We start from the raw sequence: 15,669 nt of genomic DNA, 5'->3' as shown, positions 1-15,669 counted from the left end.
AACCCAATTTGAAACCCTTAAAACACTCTAAAACTGTAATATAAAGCCGATATCCTAGGTTGGAACCCTACTCTGAAATTCAGAAGATGCATTAAAACCCAAATAATAATAAGAAACCCGAGTTCGATAACCCAATTTGAAACCCTTAAAACACTCTAAAACTGTCATATAAGCCGATATCCTATTTTGGAACCCTACTCTGAAATTCAGAAGATGCATTAAAACCCAAATAATAATAAGAAACCCTAGCTTGAAAACCCAATTTGAAACCCTTAAAACACTCTAAAACTGAAATATGAAGCCGATATCCCATTTTGGAACCCTACTCTGAAATCCAGAAGATGCATTAAAACCCAAATAATAATAAGAAACCCTAGTTCGATAACCCAATTTGAAACCATTAACACACTCTAAATCTGTAATATGAAGCCGATATCCTAGTTTGGAACCCAAGTTCAAAACCCCAAAAAAGCTTTAAAACCCTAACAAAAAGATGATACCTTTGTTTCAAACCTAAATCCGTTTACCAATCAAGCTAACAGTACTAATGGGTTTATTGCAGCCTAACCCAAGCTCCAATAAAAACCAAGGTTTCCTCTTCCTAGGGTTTTAAAACATTTTTCTAGGTTCTGAGACCAAGATTCCAAACCATGATCTCGGCTTCATTTGACAGTTTTATTGCGTTAAAGAGACATTATTTTCTAAACATTGTTTAAAACCCTAAAAAAGCAATAGAACTGTCAAATGAACCCGAGATCATGGTTTGGAACCTTAGTCTCAGAACCCAGAAAATGTTTGAAGACCCTAGTGAGAGGTAACCTTTGTTTTCATTGCAGTTTGGGTTAGGCTCAGCTAAACCATCAGGACTGGTAGCTCAATTGGTAAGTTATCTGATTTTCGTTAGCTGAGTAGTGGGTTTGATTCCTTGTCTCATATAGAATTTAGGCCTAACGTTGGCTGGGTTCATAGTTTTGGTTGGTGCGTAGTTTAATGTTTTAGTCAAATGCTTATGGTTCAGAAAAAATAATAAATTCCTAGTAGCTCAACTGATAGGTTGCACAATTTGTCTACCAATGGTTGTAGGTTCAAACCCAAATGATGGTTGTCCAAATCTAGAACTTTACGGCTTAATTTTGGAGCCATGGTTAATTCGTCAGTTGGGTCAAGGTTTGGTGTTCCGGTTGGAACAAAGGTTAGGGCTGTGGTTGGAGCTAGGGTTCAGAAATAGGATTAATGCTTTGGTTAAACTTGTTATTTAAGCTAGGTTTAGGGCTGTTCTAGGAGATAGGATTAGTGTTTTTGTTGGAGCCATGATTAGGGTTTTGAGAAATAGGGACATCACAGGTATGTCAACTGGTAGGACTGGCCTTTTCTCCCACACTCAGGGTTGTTTTTAAGGTAATGGTTTTGGTTGGAATTTGGGTTAGGGTTAAAGATTTGATGGTTTCAAGGAGAGCAATTGGTAGCTCAAAAGGGATGGTTCCTGGTTAACAATCATAGGGTTCTGGGTTCAAGTCCACAGTCAAGTCATTTGCAATTCTGGAATAATGGTTTTTGTTGCAGCACTGAAAACAATCACCTTAAGTCCGCCCAAAACCGTAGAATTTGTACTGCCGTCTCAGGGGATCGTACCCACAACCTTGTGAATGTAATACAGAGATGTTATCATTTGAGCTACAGTTGTTATTCTAAATCCAAACTAGGTGGTGGTTTCTAGGGTTACGGGTTGGGTTGGATTTGGTTTAGATTTAGGGTTCCGGTTAGTTCTCAGGTATGACACCGGTGGCTTAACACGAACATTGTTGTATTGCATTGTCTAGTCGCTGGGTTCAAGCCCCAATCAAGAGAGAACAAATTCTGAACTTTTTAATCGGGTAAGCTAAACGCTAACTCAAACCAAAAGACACAAGGATCTGAGAGGGATTCGAACCCACTAAGTTACATGTGTGAAGCAGACGTTTTACCAATTGAGCCACCAGTACTCTGTCAAAATTGTACACAGGGTACTTTCTAGCATTATGCTATTGGTCAGAGCTAGTTTTTGGGTTAAAACGAAAGTCTATTCTGGTATCTTAACTATTAAGATGCCTATATGACACTCGTAGGGTATGGGTCCAATCTCCAACCAAAACAGTATACATTCTAGGATGAGGGTTTTTTTGTCAGAGCAACCCAAACACTAAACCTAGCTCCAACCAAAACGATAGAAATAGTATTGCATTGAGTCGGGATCGAAATACACAAATCTATTGGTAGCTTAAATGGTAAAAACCCTGTATTTCTATCAGACATTAACCCAATCTTTAACCCTAACTCCAACTGAAACAATACAACCAAAACCTTAACCCAAGCTCCAGCCAAAATCCCAACCCTACCTCCAAAACTAACTGTCAAACCATAGCCATAACCGTAGCTTAACTCCAACTAACTCAACTAAAACAAAAAGCGTACATTTTGTACTGGCCATTTTGTTTTTCACCGTTTCCCTTTTTAGCCACAAAGTTCAGTCCCTAAGGATCCCAATGCTTGATTTTTTTCTTGCTCTTGCAATTTTTTTATGAACATTTGTTGTAGCTTCTCCCGTTAGCCGCCTTAGCTCCATTCTAAGCTACAACTATCTTTGGTGGGGAAAAAAAATACTTGTGGATTACCGTAATTTCCGCACTATAAGGCGCACCTAAAAAGCCTTTATTTTTTTCAAAAGCTGACCATGCGCCTTATAATACAGTGCGCCTTATATATGGATCAATATTAAGTCGCAAAGTCTTCCAACTAACTTGCAGCCGCCGACTAGATTTTCCCCCGAACGCCAAGTAGTACGCGGTGTATACTGGGATTTATTTACCGGCGTTTCATTGGCTAACCAATGTGTCAATCATCAGTTGAATCGATCTCTAATGGCTAAAGTTATTCGGAGGTCAAGAGGCGGATCCTTTTTATCATTTACAGGCTGGCATTGGCTTAAACGGCAAAACAAAGCCTGCAATTGGCCGAAAAAAGATGAATGTGTATAGCACGTGGTTGACGGCATACAGAAAGCATTTTTTACGATACTGTATTTGAAAATATTTTATTCTCCTGGATTTACTACACTCACGGATATAAGAGGACATTGGCTGCACATTATTATGAACACAACGACTTCGGTGAGCTACTCCGGCTATATATTATCCCTGTATCTTGTTTCAGACTGAACTCGATGTTTCTGTGATAAGCGGTGCAGATAATGGATGGAACGGAGTGTCTATTTTTAAATGAAACTCAATTCCAAGTGTTTATTGTCATATGCACAGTAAAGTTGCGAGCGAAAAAGAAAATAGAAACTAAGGAATGGTTGGCATTTCTTGAATCCCAAGACTTTAACCTTCCGAATGATATTTGGAACGATGCATTTGAGTGACATCGTACAGACATTGTTTCCGTACATGTCTGAGACACGTATTTGCTTCTTTGCAAGCTTTGGAAAAGTTAAGGGGGTAAAAAGTTGGACTGAACTATCTGACTGTTTTGTCCACGTTCCCATTGTAGCGCCTTATAATCCGGTGCGCCTTATGTATGTCAAAAATAGGACCAAAAACTATTTTTTCAGGGTGCGCCCTATAACCCGGTGCGCCTTATAGTGCGGAAAATACGGTACATGAAAGAACACAACCAAATATTATCATCTTGTGGTGAATTATTGCACACTGTATTTTGACTTTAGTATAAAAATCTTACATAAGGATTACAAAAACCTATGAATCATTATAATCTCAAAGACGTTTTTTTACACACTGTCACTTTAACCTCCCCACAGGTTCCCCCAAATCAAATTCCGAGCCATGCAAATGTTTTTAATGATTTATTTGCAAATGTAAATAAATACACCTGCAATGAAACAGCTTCACGTCGGTCCAAGATGAAAATGTTCTTGTTGTGTCAAGTTGTAAAAGGCGGCGGTCTTTCAAAATAAAACCAGAAACCTTTTCATTTTCCTACATAAAAGCTAAGAAAGGGTTAAAAAAAAAAATCAGTATAGAAAAAAATGCCGTCGAAGTTTACATAAGAAATTAGCTCGCTACCAAAATGTACACATTTCCCCCCCCTCAAAAAAAAAATTAACTTAATATTCACATTCATATATAAAAACTTGCAAAACAATCCCGTTGAAATGAAAAAAAAATTCAAAATAAATTCCCCGTTACTGCAGAGATCATATTTAAATGAGCATACATTTCAAGGATTATTTCCCACATGATCATTATTAATAACATCATCTTGATTTTCGTTTTTTTTTATGAATACAAACAACAAAATAAATTACGGTGCTACAGAAAACCGAGATTTTTTTTCCGAGTGTGAGCGTTTTTTTGTTTCTATTGTGTCGTGTGCAAACGTGCCGTTTACTCCGAGTGGTACCTTTTGATTCGGGAGTCCGTACAAAAAAAAATATTCCGTTGTAAATATATATATATATATATCATATATATTTATACATATTTGAAGATATTTACAAATATACCCCGAAGTACACGTTATAGTGTATTTGTTTTTCTCTACAAGTGAAAAAAGTAAGGCCTTGATATTAAAAACGGGAAGAACTTTCAACGGGATTTTCCTCTTCCTGGTTTTCCAAGCCTTTTCCTATTCGTATCAAAAGTCTTGGAATGTCTGCTGCGGGAGAAGTCTGTTCGCAGGAATCGTGTCGCAAAAAAACAAAAAACAAGTAGCCGAAAATCCTGTCGGCCAGGAATCTGGTTGCCAAAAAATCTTGAGGAAATCAGTTTGCCTGAAATCCCTAAGGATTTCAGATCACCAAAATTCCCGGGGGAATCAGTATGCCCAAAATTTCCCAGATTTCCCCCAAAAATCTTGTGAGAGTCAATTTGGCAAAACCACTGCAAGAATGAGATTACCAGAAATTCCTGCGGAAGTCAGATCACCAAAATTCCTTCCGGAATTGGTTCACCAAAAATTTCACAGGAATCAGATGGCTGAGAATTCTGTGGAAGTCAGTTCGCCAAAAATCCCACAGGGACTCTGACGAGGTGACTCTTCTGGGATTCAGTTCGCCAAAATTCCTGCGGAAATCAGTTCGCCAGGAATCTGGTTGCCAAGAAATCGTGAGGAAATCAGTTTGCCTGAAATCCCACAGGATTTCAGATCACCAAAATTCCCGGGGGAATCAGTTTCCCCAAAATTTCCCAGAAATTGAGATTTCCCCCAAAAATCTTGTGAGAGTCAATTTGGCAAAAACACTGCAGGAATCAGATGACCAGAACTTCCCGTGGAAGTCAGATCACCAAAATTCCTGCCGGAATCGGTTCACCAAAAATTTTACAGGAATCAGATGGCCAAAAATTCTTGCAGGAGTCGGATTGGCAAAAATTCTGTGGAAGTCAGTTCGCCAAAAATCCCACAGGGACTCTGACGAGGTGACTCCTGTGGGATTCAGTTCGGCAGGAATCTGGTTGCCAAGATATCGTGAGGAAATCAGTTTGCCTGAAATCCCACAGGATTTCAGATCACCAAAATTCCCGGGGGAATCAGTTTCCCCAAAATTTCCCAGAAATTGAGATTTCCCCCAAAAATCTTGTGAGAGTCAATTTGGCAAAAACACTGCAGGAATCAGATGACCAGAACTTCCCGTGGAAGTCAGATCACCAAAATTCCTGCCGGAATCGGTTCACCAAAAATTTTACAGGAATCAGATGGCCAAAAATTCTTGCAGGAGTCGGATTGGCAAAAATTCTGTGGAAGTCAGTTCGCCAAAAATCCCACAGGGACTCTGACGAGGTGACTCCTGTGGGATTCAGTTCGGCAGGAATCTGGTTGCCAAGATATCGTGAGGAAATCAATTTGCCTGAAATCCCAAAGGATTTCAGATCACCAAAATTCCCGGGGGAATCAGTATGCCCAAAATTTCCCAGATTTCACCCAAAAATCTTGTGAGAGTCAAGTTGGCAAAAATATTGCAGGAATCAGATTACCAGAAATTCCCGCGGAAGTCACCAAAATTCCTGCCAGAATCAGTTCATCAAAAATTTCACAGGGATCAGATGGCCAAAAATTCTTGCAGGAATCGGATTGACAAAAATCCAGTGGAAGTCTCATCTCATCTCATCTCCCACAGGAATTTTGACAAAGTGAATCTTGCGGGATTCAGTTTGCCAAAAATCTTTTAGGAATTTGGTTACCTGTTACCAAAAATCAAGCGAAAATCTGATCGGCAAAAAGATTTCTGGCGAACTGAATTTAGCAGGAATTTGCGTGATCGGATTTCCGCGGCATTCCCAGTGCACCAATTTTGGCAATCTGATTCCTGGCAAGGGAATCTAGCTGTCATTTGGTTGCCAAAAAGCCCTGCGGGAATCCAGTCACCCAAAGTTCTGCAGGAATCAGGTAGCCAAAAATTCCTCAAGAATCAGGGCACCAAGATTCCGGGGGAATCAGTTTGCCCAAAATTTCCCCCAAAAATCTTGTGAGAGTCAAGTTGGCAAAAATACTGCAGGAATCAGATGACCAGAAATTCCCACTAAAGTCAGATCACCAAAATTCCTGCCAGAATCGGTTCACCAAAAATTTCACATCAAATGGTCGAAAATTCTTGTAGGAATCGGATTGGGAAAAATGCCATGAAAATCGGTTCGCCAAAAATCCCACAGGAATTTTGACAAAGTGAATCTTGCGGGATTCAGTTCGCCAGAAATCTTGTAGGAATTTGGATACCAAAAATCGGCAAAAGGATTTCTGGCAAACTGAATCCAGCAGGAATCTGCATGATTGGATTTCTGCGGCATTCCCGGCGCACCGATTCCCGAGGAATTTTGTCAATCCGATTCCTGGCGAGCTATTACTCATGGGAATCAGTTTGCCAAAAATTCTGCTGTCATTTGTTGCCAAAAATCCCTGTGGGAATCCAGTCACCCAAAATTCTGCAGGAATCAGGTAGCCAACAATTCCTCAAGAATCCAGGCACCAAGATTCCTGCGGGAATAGGTTTTCCAGAAATCCCACAGGGTCCAGTTGCCAAAAATCCAGCAGGAATCACATGGCCAGAAATCCTGCAGGACTCTGGTCAGTAACGTTCCTGCACCAAAACAGGAATCTGGATGCCAAAAAATACCGCAGAAATCCAGTCACCCAAAATCCCGTGGGAATAGTCACCCAAAATCCCTCATGAGAATCTGGTCTTCAAAAATCCTGCAGGAATTATATGGCCACATGATTCATTTTGGCCGGAAAAACCCTGCGGGAATCTGTCGAAAATCCTGCAAAATGTTAAAATCAAGTAGCCCCAAAAAATCCCAGTCAACAAAAATCTCGTGGGAATCACATGGCCCAAAAAAATGGGTGTTAAAAAGAAAGGCGAGAGATTTTGAGAAGTCCTCTAAAAACGGGTCCCGAAGTCCTTAGAAATGTGGGCGGGGCCGGACAGATCCAGAAGTCTTTGGGAAAAGGGGCGGGGCCGAACAGGTCCGGAATTCCTCGGAAAAGGGGGCGGGCCGGAAGAGATATGGAAGTCCTCGGGAAAGTAGGTGGGGCCGAACAGATCCGGAAGTCCTCTGAAAACGGGGCGGCACTGAACGGGTCACGAAGTCCTTAGAAATGGGGGCGGGGCTGGATACATCCAGAAGTACTTAAGAGAGGGGGCGGAGCTGAACAGGTCTGGAAGTCCTCGGAACAGGGGGCGGGCCCGAAGAGATACGGAAGTCCTCAGAAAACTAGGCGGGCCCGAACAGATCTGGAAGTCCTCGAAAAAGTAGGCGGGGCCGAACAGGTTCGAAGGTCCTCAGAAAAGTAGGCGGGGCCTAACAGATGTGGAAGTCCACGAGAAAGTAGGCGGGGCCAAACAGGTCCGAAAGTCCTCGGGAAAGTAGGCGGGGCCTAATAGATCCGGAAGTCTTCGAGAAAGTAGGCGGGGCAGAACTGGCCCGAAAGTCCTCGGAAAAGTAGGCGGGGCCTAACAGATGCGGAGGTCCAAGAGAAAGTAGGCGGGGCAGAACAGGTCTGAAAGTCCTCGGAAAAGTAGGCGGGGCCTAACAGATGTGGAAGTCCTGGGAAAAGTAGGCGGGGCCTAACATATCCGAAAGTCCTCGGAAAAGTAGGTGGGGCCTAACAGATGAGGAAGTCCTCGGAAAAGTAGGCGGGGCCAAACAGGTCCGAAAGTCCTCGGAAAAAGGGGCATAGCCGTGGAATTTTCCGGCAGTGTTTTTGCGGTTTTTGGTAGGAAAAGTTCATGTTTTGACATTTCCGTTAGCGTGCTGGTACTTGGCGAGGCAGGGCTCGTCCGCTAGAGGCTCATGGGAAAAAACCGAGTCGTCGCCCGACGAGCACGAGCTGCGAGTATCGGCGAAGATGGGCGAATACTGCTCGCTCGGGGTGCACAGGTCCAGATACTCCTGCACAAAAAAAGATTAAAAATTCAATTAAATTAAAATGAGCATTTTTGACGCAACGAATCATTTACTGCCACCTACAGCCCTGGAGGTCAATAGCAGGGAATACACTTCATTTGACATAAGTGAAATATTCAATTGTTTTAGTATTTGTACTTGTAACAGTGGTCGATACTACAGTAACTAGTATTGGTTGGTATTTTTTGGAATACTCTAAGATATAACTCATTCGAAATCAATTTGGGAGCAGGCGTCTACAAGTAAAAGTACTTGTGGTATCAGAACTTGGTATCGGTACTGGTACAAAATAGTGGTGCTCCCAATGGCGCTCGATACCTGGATCTGGTATCGGGACCTGTTGATTTAACCGTATAAATGTATAAGGAACCGGACTGATTTCAAACTAATTTGGGAGTAAAATTTTGTGAAAAAAGTACTTTGTATTTATGAGTATTAGTACAGAAGCAAAATGTTGGTCGATACCAGTTTCTGATATCGGCACTTGTTTATGGATGTTTATGGATGAGTTAAATTACATTTTTTTTGGAAGATACTTGATGACTTCATAATTTGAAATACTTAATTATCAAAGTATTGGCACCCAAAAAAAATATAGAAGAAATGAAACAAAATAAATTGATTTGGGGAAAAATAATATGTATAAAAGTATTGATGGTATCAGAACATGGTATTGTTGAGTATCAGTACGGAAGCGAAATATTCAATTATTAAATATTTTAAATCACAATATCGGTATCTGGTATCGGTACTCGTTTGTGGATGTCTTAAAATGAGTTAAAGGCATATTTACAAACAATTTGTATACAACCATGTATTTATCACTTTGTCATTTTAAATACTTCATTATTTGTATTTGTATTTCAAGTATTTGTACCCGCGATGGAGGTTGGCGTATCGATACTGGTATCGACACTCGTTTTGAAAAACGAGAATGAATTGATATGGGAGATAATGATAGGTATATAAGTACTAGCGGTATCAGAGGGCAGTATTTTTGAGCATTGGTACTGAAGCAAAATATTTCATTATTGAAGTATTAATACACACAAATGTTGTCGATACCGGTATCTGTTATCAGCACTTATTTGCGGAATCTTTTGCCACTCAAGGGATAGAACTGATTTGTAATTGATTTAGGAACCAAATATTTTCCATGAAATAACTTGTGGTATCAGTACTTGGTATCATCAAGTATCGGTACTGATGAAAAATATTCAATTATTTAAGTACTGGTACCATACTACTACATCAGGAAAACTAATAAGGAATAGAACTGATTTGTAATTGATTTGAAAACCAAATATTATCCATAAAATAACTTGTGGTATCAGTACTTGGTATTATCAAGTATCGGTACTGATGAAAAATGTTCAATTATTTGAGTACGCGTATCAGACTACTACTTTATCAAGAAAACTAATAAGGAACAGAACTGATTTGTAATTGATTTAGGAACCAAATATTTTCCATGAAAGAACTTGTGGTATCAGTACTTGGTATCATCAAGTATCGGTACTGATGAAAAATATTTTATTATTTAAGTACTGGTACCATACTACTACATCAGGAAAACTAATAAGGAATAGAACTGATTTGTAATTGATTTGAAAACCAAATATTATCCATAAAATAACTTGTGGTATCAGTACTTGGTATTATCAAGTATCGGTACTGATGAAAAATGTTCAATTATTTGAGTACGCGTATCAGACTACTACTTTATCAAGAAAACTAATAAGGAACAGAACTGATTTGTAATTGATTTAGGAACCAAATATTTTCCATGAAAGAACTTGTGGTATCAGTACTTGGTATCATCAAGTATCGGTACTGATGAAAAATATTTTATTATTTGAGTACTGGTATCAGACTACTACTTTATCAGGAAAAGTAATAAGGAATAGAACTGATTTGTAGTTGATTTAGGAATCAAATATTTTCCATAAAAGAACTTTTGGTATCAGTACTTGGTATCATCAAGTATCGGTACTCATGAAAAATGTTCAATTATTTGAGTACTGGTATCAGACTACTACTTTATCAGGAAAACTAATAAGGAATAGAACTGATTTGTAGTTGATTTAGGAATCAAATATTATCCATAAAATAACTTTTGGTATCAGTACTTGGTATTATCAAGTATCGGTATTGATGAAAATTATTCATTTTTTTAAGTACTGGTACCAGACTACTATATCAGGAAAACTAATAAGGAATAGAACTGATTTGTTGTTGATTTATGAATCAAATATTATCCATAAAATAACTTGTGGTATCAGTACTTGGTATTATCAAGTATCGGTACTGATGAAAAATATTCACTTATTTGAACACTGGTATCAGACTACTATATCAGGAAAACTAATACGGAATTGAACTGATTTATAATTGTTGTAGGAAAAAAATATTATGCGTAAAATTACTTGTGGTATCTGTACTTGGTATCATCAAGTATCGGTACTGATGAAAATTATTCAATTTTTTAAGTACTGGTACCAGACTACTACTTTTCAGGGATATTTTGAAGGAATAAAACATATTTGTGATTAATTTGGGAGCAAAATGTTATGTGTTTAGCCGGGAAAGGGCTACGGATCGATTGCCGAGCAGCTTGGTGAAAAAAGGTCCACTGTTGGAGCAATCATTAGAAAACGGAAGACGATCAATCTCAATCGGAGTGGAACCCCATGGAAGATATCACCTCTTGGGGTCTCAATGATACTAAGAAAGGTAAGGAATCAGCCCAGAAAAAAATCAAGCATTGTGGTATCAGAACTTGGTATCGGTACCCAATCAAAAAGAAAGAATTTTCTCTCTACTTCAGGGGCCAAAATAGAGTCTGCTTCCATTTTCTGGGCTGGAAAAGTGAAAGCCTCGCATTCCTCCAGACCCCCGCCACATCTGACAATGGTTAAGGGTAGGGGGGGCACAGGGGGGGCTCAAGGGGGGCGCACGGGGGGATTTATTACATCTCAAAAGTTTCAAATGAAACGGGGGCCCTTCTTCTTTTCCTTTTTCTTGGGGGGGGTCACACCGTTCCAGAACCGGGATGAGTTTTGACAGTTTTCCATCTCCTTTCCCGGGCCAGCAGATACCACAAAAGACAGGAAGTGGAACCAGAATTACGACAGTATTTTACGGCCCCCCCTCCTGGCCTGGATCGAATCATTTTGACAGTCTTTTTAAAGGGGAGGGGCAAGTGAGAAAAAGAATACTCCGAAACTGCAACCGGGCCGGCGGATCAAAAGTCTCGTGACGCAGCTCAGGAATGCAGCGGATTCTTTTCGTGAAAAAAAAAAATCTAACTAGAACGACCCCCCGTTCCCCTCAGAAGAAGAAAGCACCCCTACCTCGTTGGTGTTGAGGGTGAGAATGCGATCCAGGTCCTCTACCAGCTGCTTGAAGGTGGGCCGATGAGACGAGATGGCGTGCCAGCAGTCTTTCATCATCATGTAGCTGACAAGAAAAATCGGGTGAGTGGTAGGGCTGCAACAATGAATCGAAGTTGTCGACAACATTCGATAATAGACTTAGCCCCCAACAAATTCCCAAAAACCTCTGCAGCTATGTATTTTACTTAGACATTGTGAAAGAGTTGTAAATGTTGTCTTCTTCCCAGATAATAATGGTGCGTAAAAATGAATCACAAGTGGCTTTTCGCACGTATATTCTTATTTAAATACAGCGTAAGTCTGCGAATCTTTCCTTTCAGAGTTTCATTAGCTAAAGAATGTGTCAATTATCATTTGAATCTCAGGGTTGGGTAGGGTTACTTTAACTGGATTACTTTCAATTAAAATTAAAAAATGATGACTCACAACACGCGGTAAGCTTTCTCTCATGGCTTTGATCTCTTTGATCTCCGGCAACTAACATCAAATGCGACAGAAACAAAATGAAAATCAATCCAAACAGCTTGCCAACATCATTTTTGCCGTTCCGTGTATTCCGTTACTCCCCAAGCCTGCAAAAAATGTAGTCTTTTTATTCATATTTAGTTACTTTTGTCTTTTATTAGCATATTTGCTATTGGAGTAATCCAAAAGTAATTGAAAGTAATCCAGTTAAAGTAACCCTACCCAACCCTGTTGAATCTACTGGCTAAAGGTATTTGGAGCTAAATGAGGCGATAACCGTTTTATCAATACAGGCCCTTTGGGCTAATACGGGCTGTGGACCAGGAAAAACAAAGCCTGCTATTGGCCGAGAGAGCTGTCAATCACAAGGTCAGAAGCTAACGGCCATATTGGAAATCATTGTACGAGTCTGTTTATTCGTAAACGGGAATAATGTGGCGAAACGAACCGATTACAACAAGGATTGCCAAACAAAGCAGGAATGCTTTTAGGCGAATTTTTTTTCGATGATCATGTGTTTACATAGTTGGATTGTCCTGGATGCAACCAGTCCATGTTCCCAAAGAATCATCTCATTTGATGACTGCCAGGGGGCGTAGTTGCTGAGCTTTATACTTTTCGCGTATTTTGTTTCAGACTGATGGTGATGTTTGTGAGGAGTACATTTTAAAATAGTCATCGTATCTTGATTCCTAAAAGTTTCAGCTTCCCAGAGACTGGTGACATCACACAAACACGTAATCAGGGCTCGAAATTGCTAATTGAGAAGTGAATTAAGTCAAAGTTACAGTGCATGAAGGTAAAAATCCACGGGTTCCCCTGACGCTGTTTTCTAAATGCGGTATTTTGAAGTCGAGTTGAAGTAGAACGAAGTTGAGTAAAGTTAGTAGAGTTTTTCGAGAACCGGCTTCTTCGGCTCGGCTCACGAAAAGGAACCGGCCTTTTTGAGTCCCAAACGGCTCTTCAGGTTGTTGTTGCTTCTTTAATCCCTACACGACCAAATATTATATCAAATTGTGCACAAAATGACTTAAAGGAAGGTGGAAATAGAACAAAAAAAGAAAAAAATACCAAAATGAAAAAGTAGTGAAAAGCTGAGAAAAAAGAAACAAAAGGAAGAGAAAAAAGAAGGAAAAATTCAGAAAAAAAAGCCAGAAAAAAAGAAAGAAACAAAGGAAAAAAGTAAATAGAGAACAAAAAGAAAAAAATAACAGCTAGGAAAAAATAAACACAATGAGAGTTTTTTAAAGATATTAAAAAAAATAGAAAAAACAGGGAAAAAGTTTGTACCAAGTCAATCTTGTTGCCAACATTGTACTTCCACTAAAAAAATGTGATTAAATACAGTTCTGTATCTTACAACCGACTAAATAAGCCCCCCAAAATGTTAATATTATGCGACAAAATATATCAGGAAATAATAAGAAATGGATATCTTTTTGTAGGCCGTACAACCTTTGCAATAATACATGAGTCAATTCATTCAAAAGTGATAAAATAATTTTGCATTGCCAGAAACTCAGCAAAATGTCAAGTTTTGGACATGTTTGATAATAACTTAGTTGCCACGCTTGGGATTGCCGTTGCTCATTGTTGTTTCAAGCGTTGCTCACCGACTTTGTGTGAACGCTCAGACCCGTAAGGAAAACTACAGGGAACATTGGATAAGAGCATTTTAGCCTGGATACGGCTAGCAGACTTTGCATATCATGGCAGTAGCCCGGTGACGCATACACCTCTAATGACCAGTCGCACGAGTCTGACTCGCCTCAGTAACATTCAAGTAACGTTCAAGCCCATAAAGTTTGGACCATGTCCATTTCGACGGATCTATTCCGCAAGAAAAGAGAGCTTGAGTCCCAAGAGCTTACAGTTCGTTGGTGCAATTCCCAGGCTTGTCCATACGGTGGCCCTCTTTCAGCAGCTTGAAGAGTTCCTCCACAGGGATGCCCGGGTAGGGGGAACCCCCCAGGGTGAAGATCTCCCACATCAGTACCCCGAATGACCATCTGGGAAGAGAGGGCAGCACCATCAAATGTAGGGAAAAGTTTATGTGCTAAAGAAGAAAGTAAAAAACCAACAACTTAATAATAGAGCTGTCCAAAGACATCAGGGACAAAATTGTAGACCTCCACAAAGGAAAGGGCTATGGAGCAATTGCCAAGCAGGTTGGTGAAAAAAGGTACACTGTTGGAGCAATCGGAGTAGAGCCCATGCAATATATCACTTCGTGGGCCGCAAAAAAAAAAAAATCATGCATTGTGATTTCTGGATTTTTCTTTTTAGTTTATCTCTCTCACAGTAGACATGCACCTACGATGAAAATTTCAGACCCCTCCATGATTTCTAAATGGGAGAAATAGCAAAATAGTAGGGTGTTCAATTACTTATTTTCTTCACTGTGTATATATAAACATATATAATACATATACACATATAAAAATAAAAGTTAAAAATAAAATATAGCATGGGCCCAAGAAAATTGTTATCAAAAGTAATTATTTTAAATAAATACCTGGAGCGTTCTAAAATTAGATTACGTGGAAAAATAAATTTGAATTCTTCTTTATTTTACTCATAATAATTATTTGAAATTATTATTTGGAGGACTATTTTCTAAAATTATTTTTCAAGATAACTTCTAAAAAATAATCAAAATTAAAACAAATTTGGCAGAAAAAAAATAAAAATAATATACAAAAATTTAAAATAAAAATGTAAAGAGGGAGTTTTTGTAAACATGAATAAATATAACACAGGGGAAATTTGTTTGAATTAAAAATAATTCTTTTGAATGAATATCTGGATTTATTTTGAAGAAACAGTATCTGCTATCTGATATATTGGAAATTTGTTAATTTATATATAATCATAAAATTATTAATAATTTTATTAATTCATCCACTGTATTTAAATAATCTTTTCTTCTTTTTTTTTTGAATAAAATATTTCTCCAGTAATGTAATTAATTTGTGATATTATATATCTATATATCTATATATATATATATATATATATATATCTGTAAATACTTACCGTATTTTCCGCACTATAAATCGCACCGGGTTATAGGGCGCACCCCCAAAAAAATAGTTTTTGGTCCTATATCTTGCATAGATAAGGCGCACCGGACTATAAGGCGCTACAATTTATTTATGACGCCCTTAATCACAAAAATGTCTCAAAGGACTGCACAGGATTACAATTACAAAATTGAACAATTACCTGATCCTAAACCCGCATGCGGGCAAGGAACAACTCAGTAGTAATGGTAGTATATATATTTCTATCCATCTATATATCTATCTAGACATCTATCTAGACATCTATCTGGACATCTATCTATCTATTGAGACATCTAGACATTCATCTCCATCAATCTAGACATCTAGACATCCATCTCTATCTATCTA

The 15,669-nt window shown here is 38.9% G+C and overlaps 1 protein-coding gene across 5 annotated transcripts in view; it reads right to left on the bottom strand.

The window, feature by feature from the left end:
- Positions 1–3,828: 3,828 nt before the first annotated feature.
- fgfr2 (fibroblast growth factor receptor 2) overlaps positions 3,829–15,669 on the bottom strand; it is a 97,393-nt gene continuing 85,552 nt past the window's right edge. For all 5 annotated transcript variants that reach the window (XM_088351725.1, XM_088351721.1, XM_088351722.1 and 2 more), the window contains exons 16-18: positions 14,128–14,265; positions 11,750–11,855; positions 3,829–8,381 (exon numbers count right to left, since the gene is read on the bottom strand). In XM_088351725.1, the coding sequence (XP_088207851.1) occupies positions 8,217–8,381; positions 11,750–11,855; positions 14,128–14,265 (409 nt within the window). In that variant the 3' untranslated portion in view covers positions 3,829–8,216. The remainder of the gene's footprint in view (positions 8,382–11,749; positions 11,856–14,127; positions 14,266–15,669) is intronic.

This window comes from Urocampus carinirostris, chromosome 13 (genome assembly GCF_059441175.1).
Source record: "Urocampus carinirostris isolate Australia breed hairy pipefish chromosome 13, RoL_Ucar_1.0, whole genome shotgun sequence".
Classification (NCBI taxonomy): domain Eukaryota; kingdom Metazoa; phylum Chordata; class Actinopteri; order Syngnathiformes; family Syngnathidae; genus Urocampus; species Urocampus carinirostris.
Note: the sequence above shows the minus strand (reverse complement) of the source record. Positions and strands in the feature narration are given on the sequence as shown.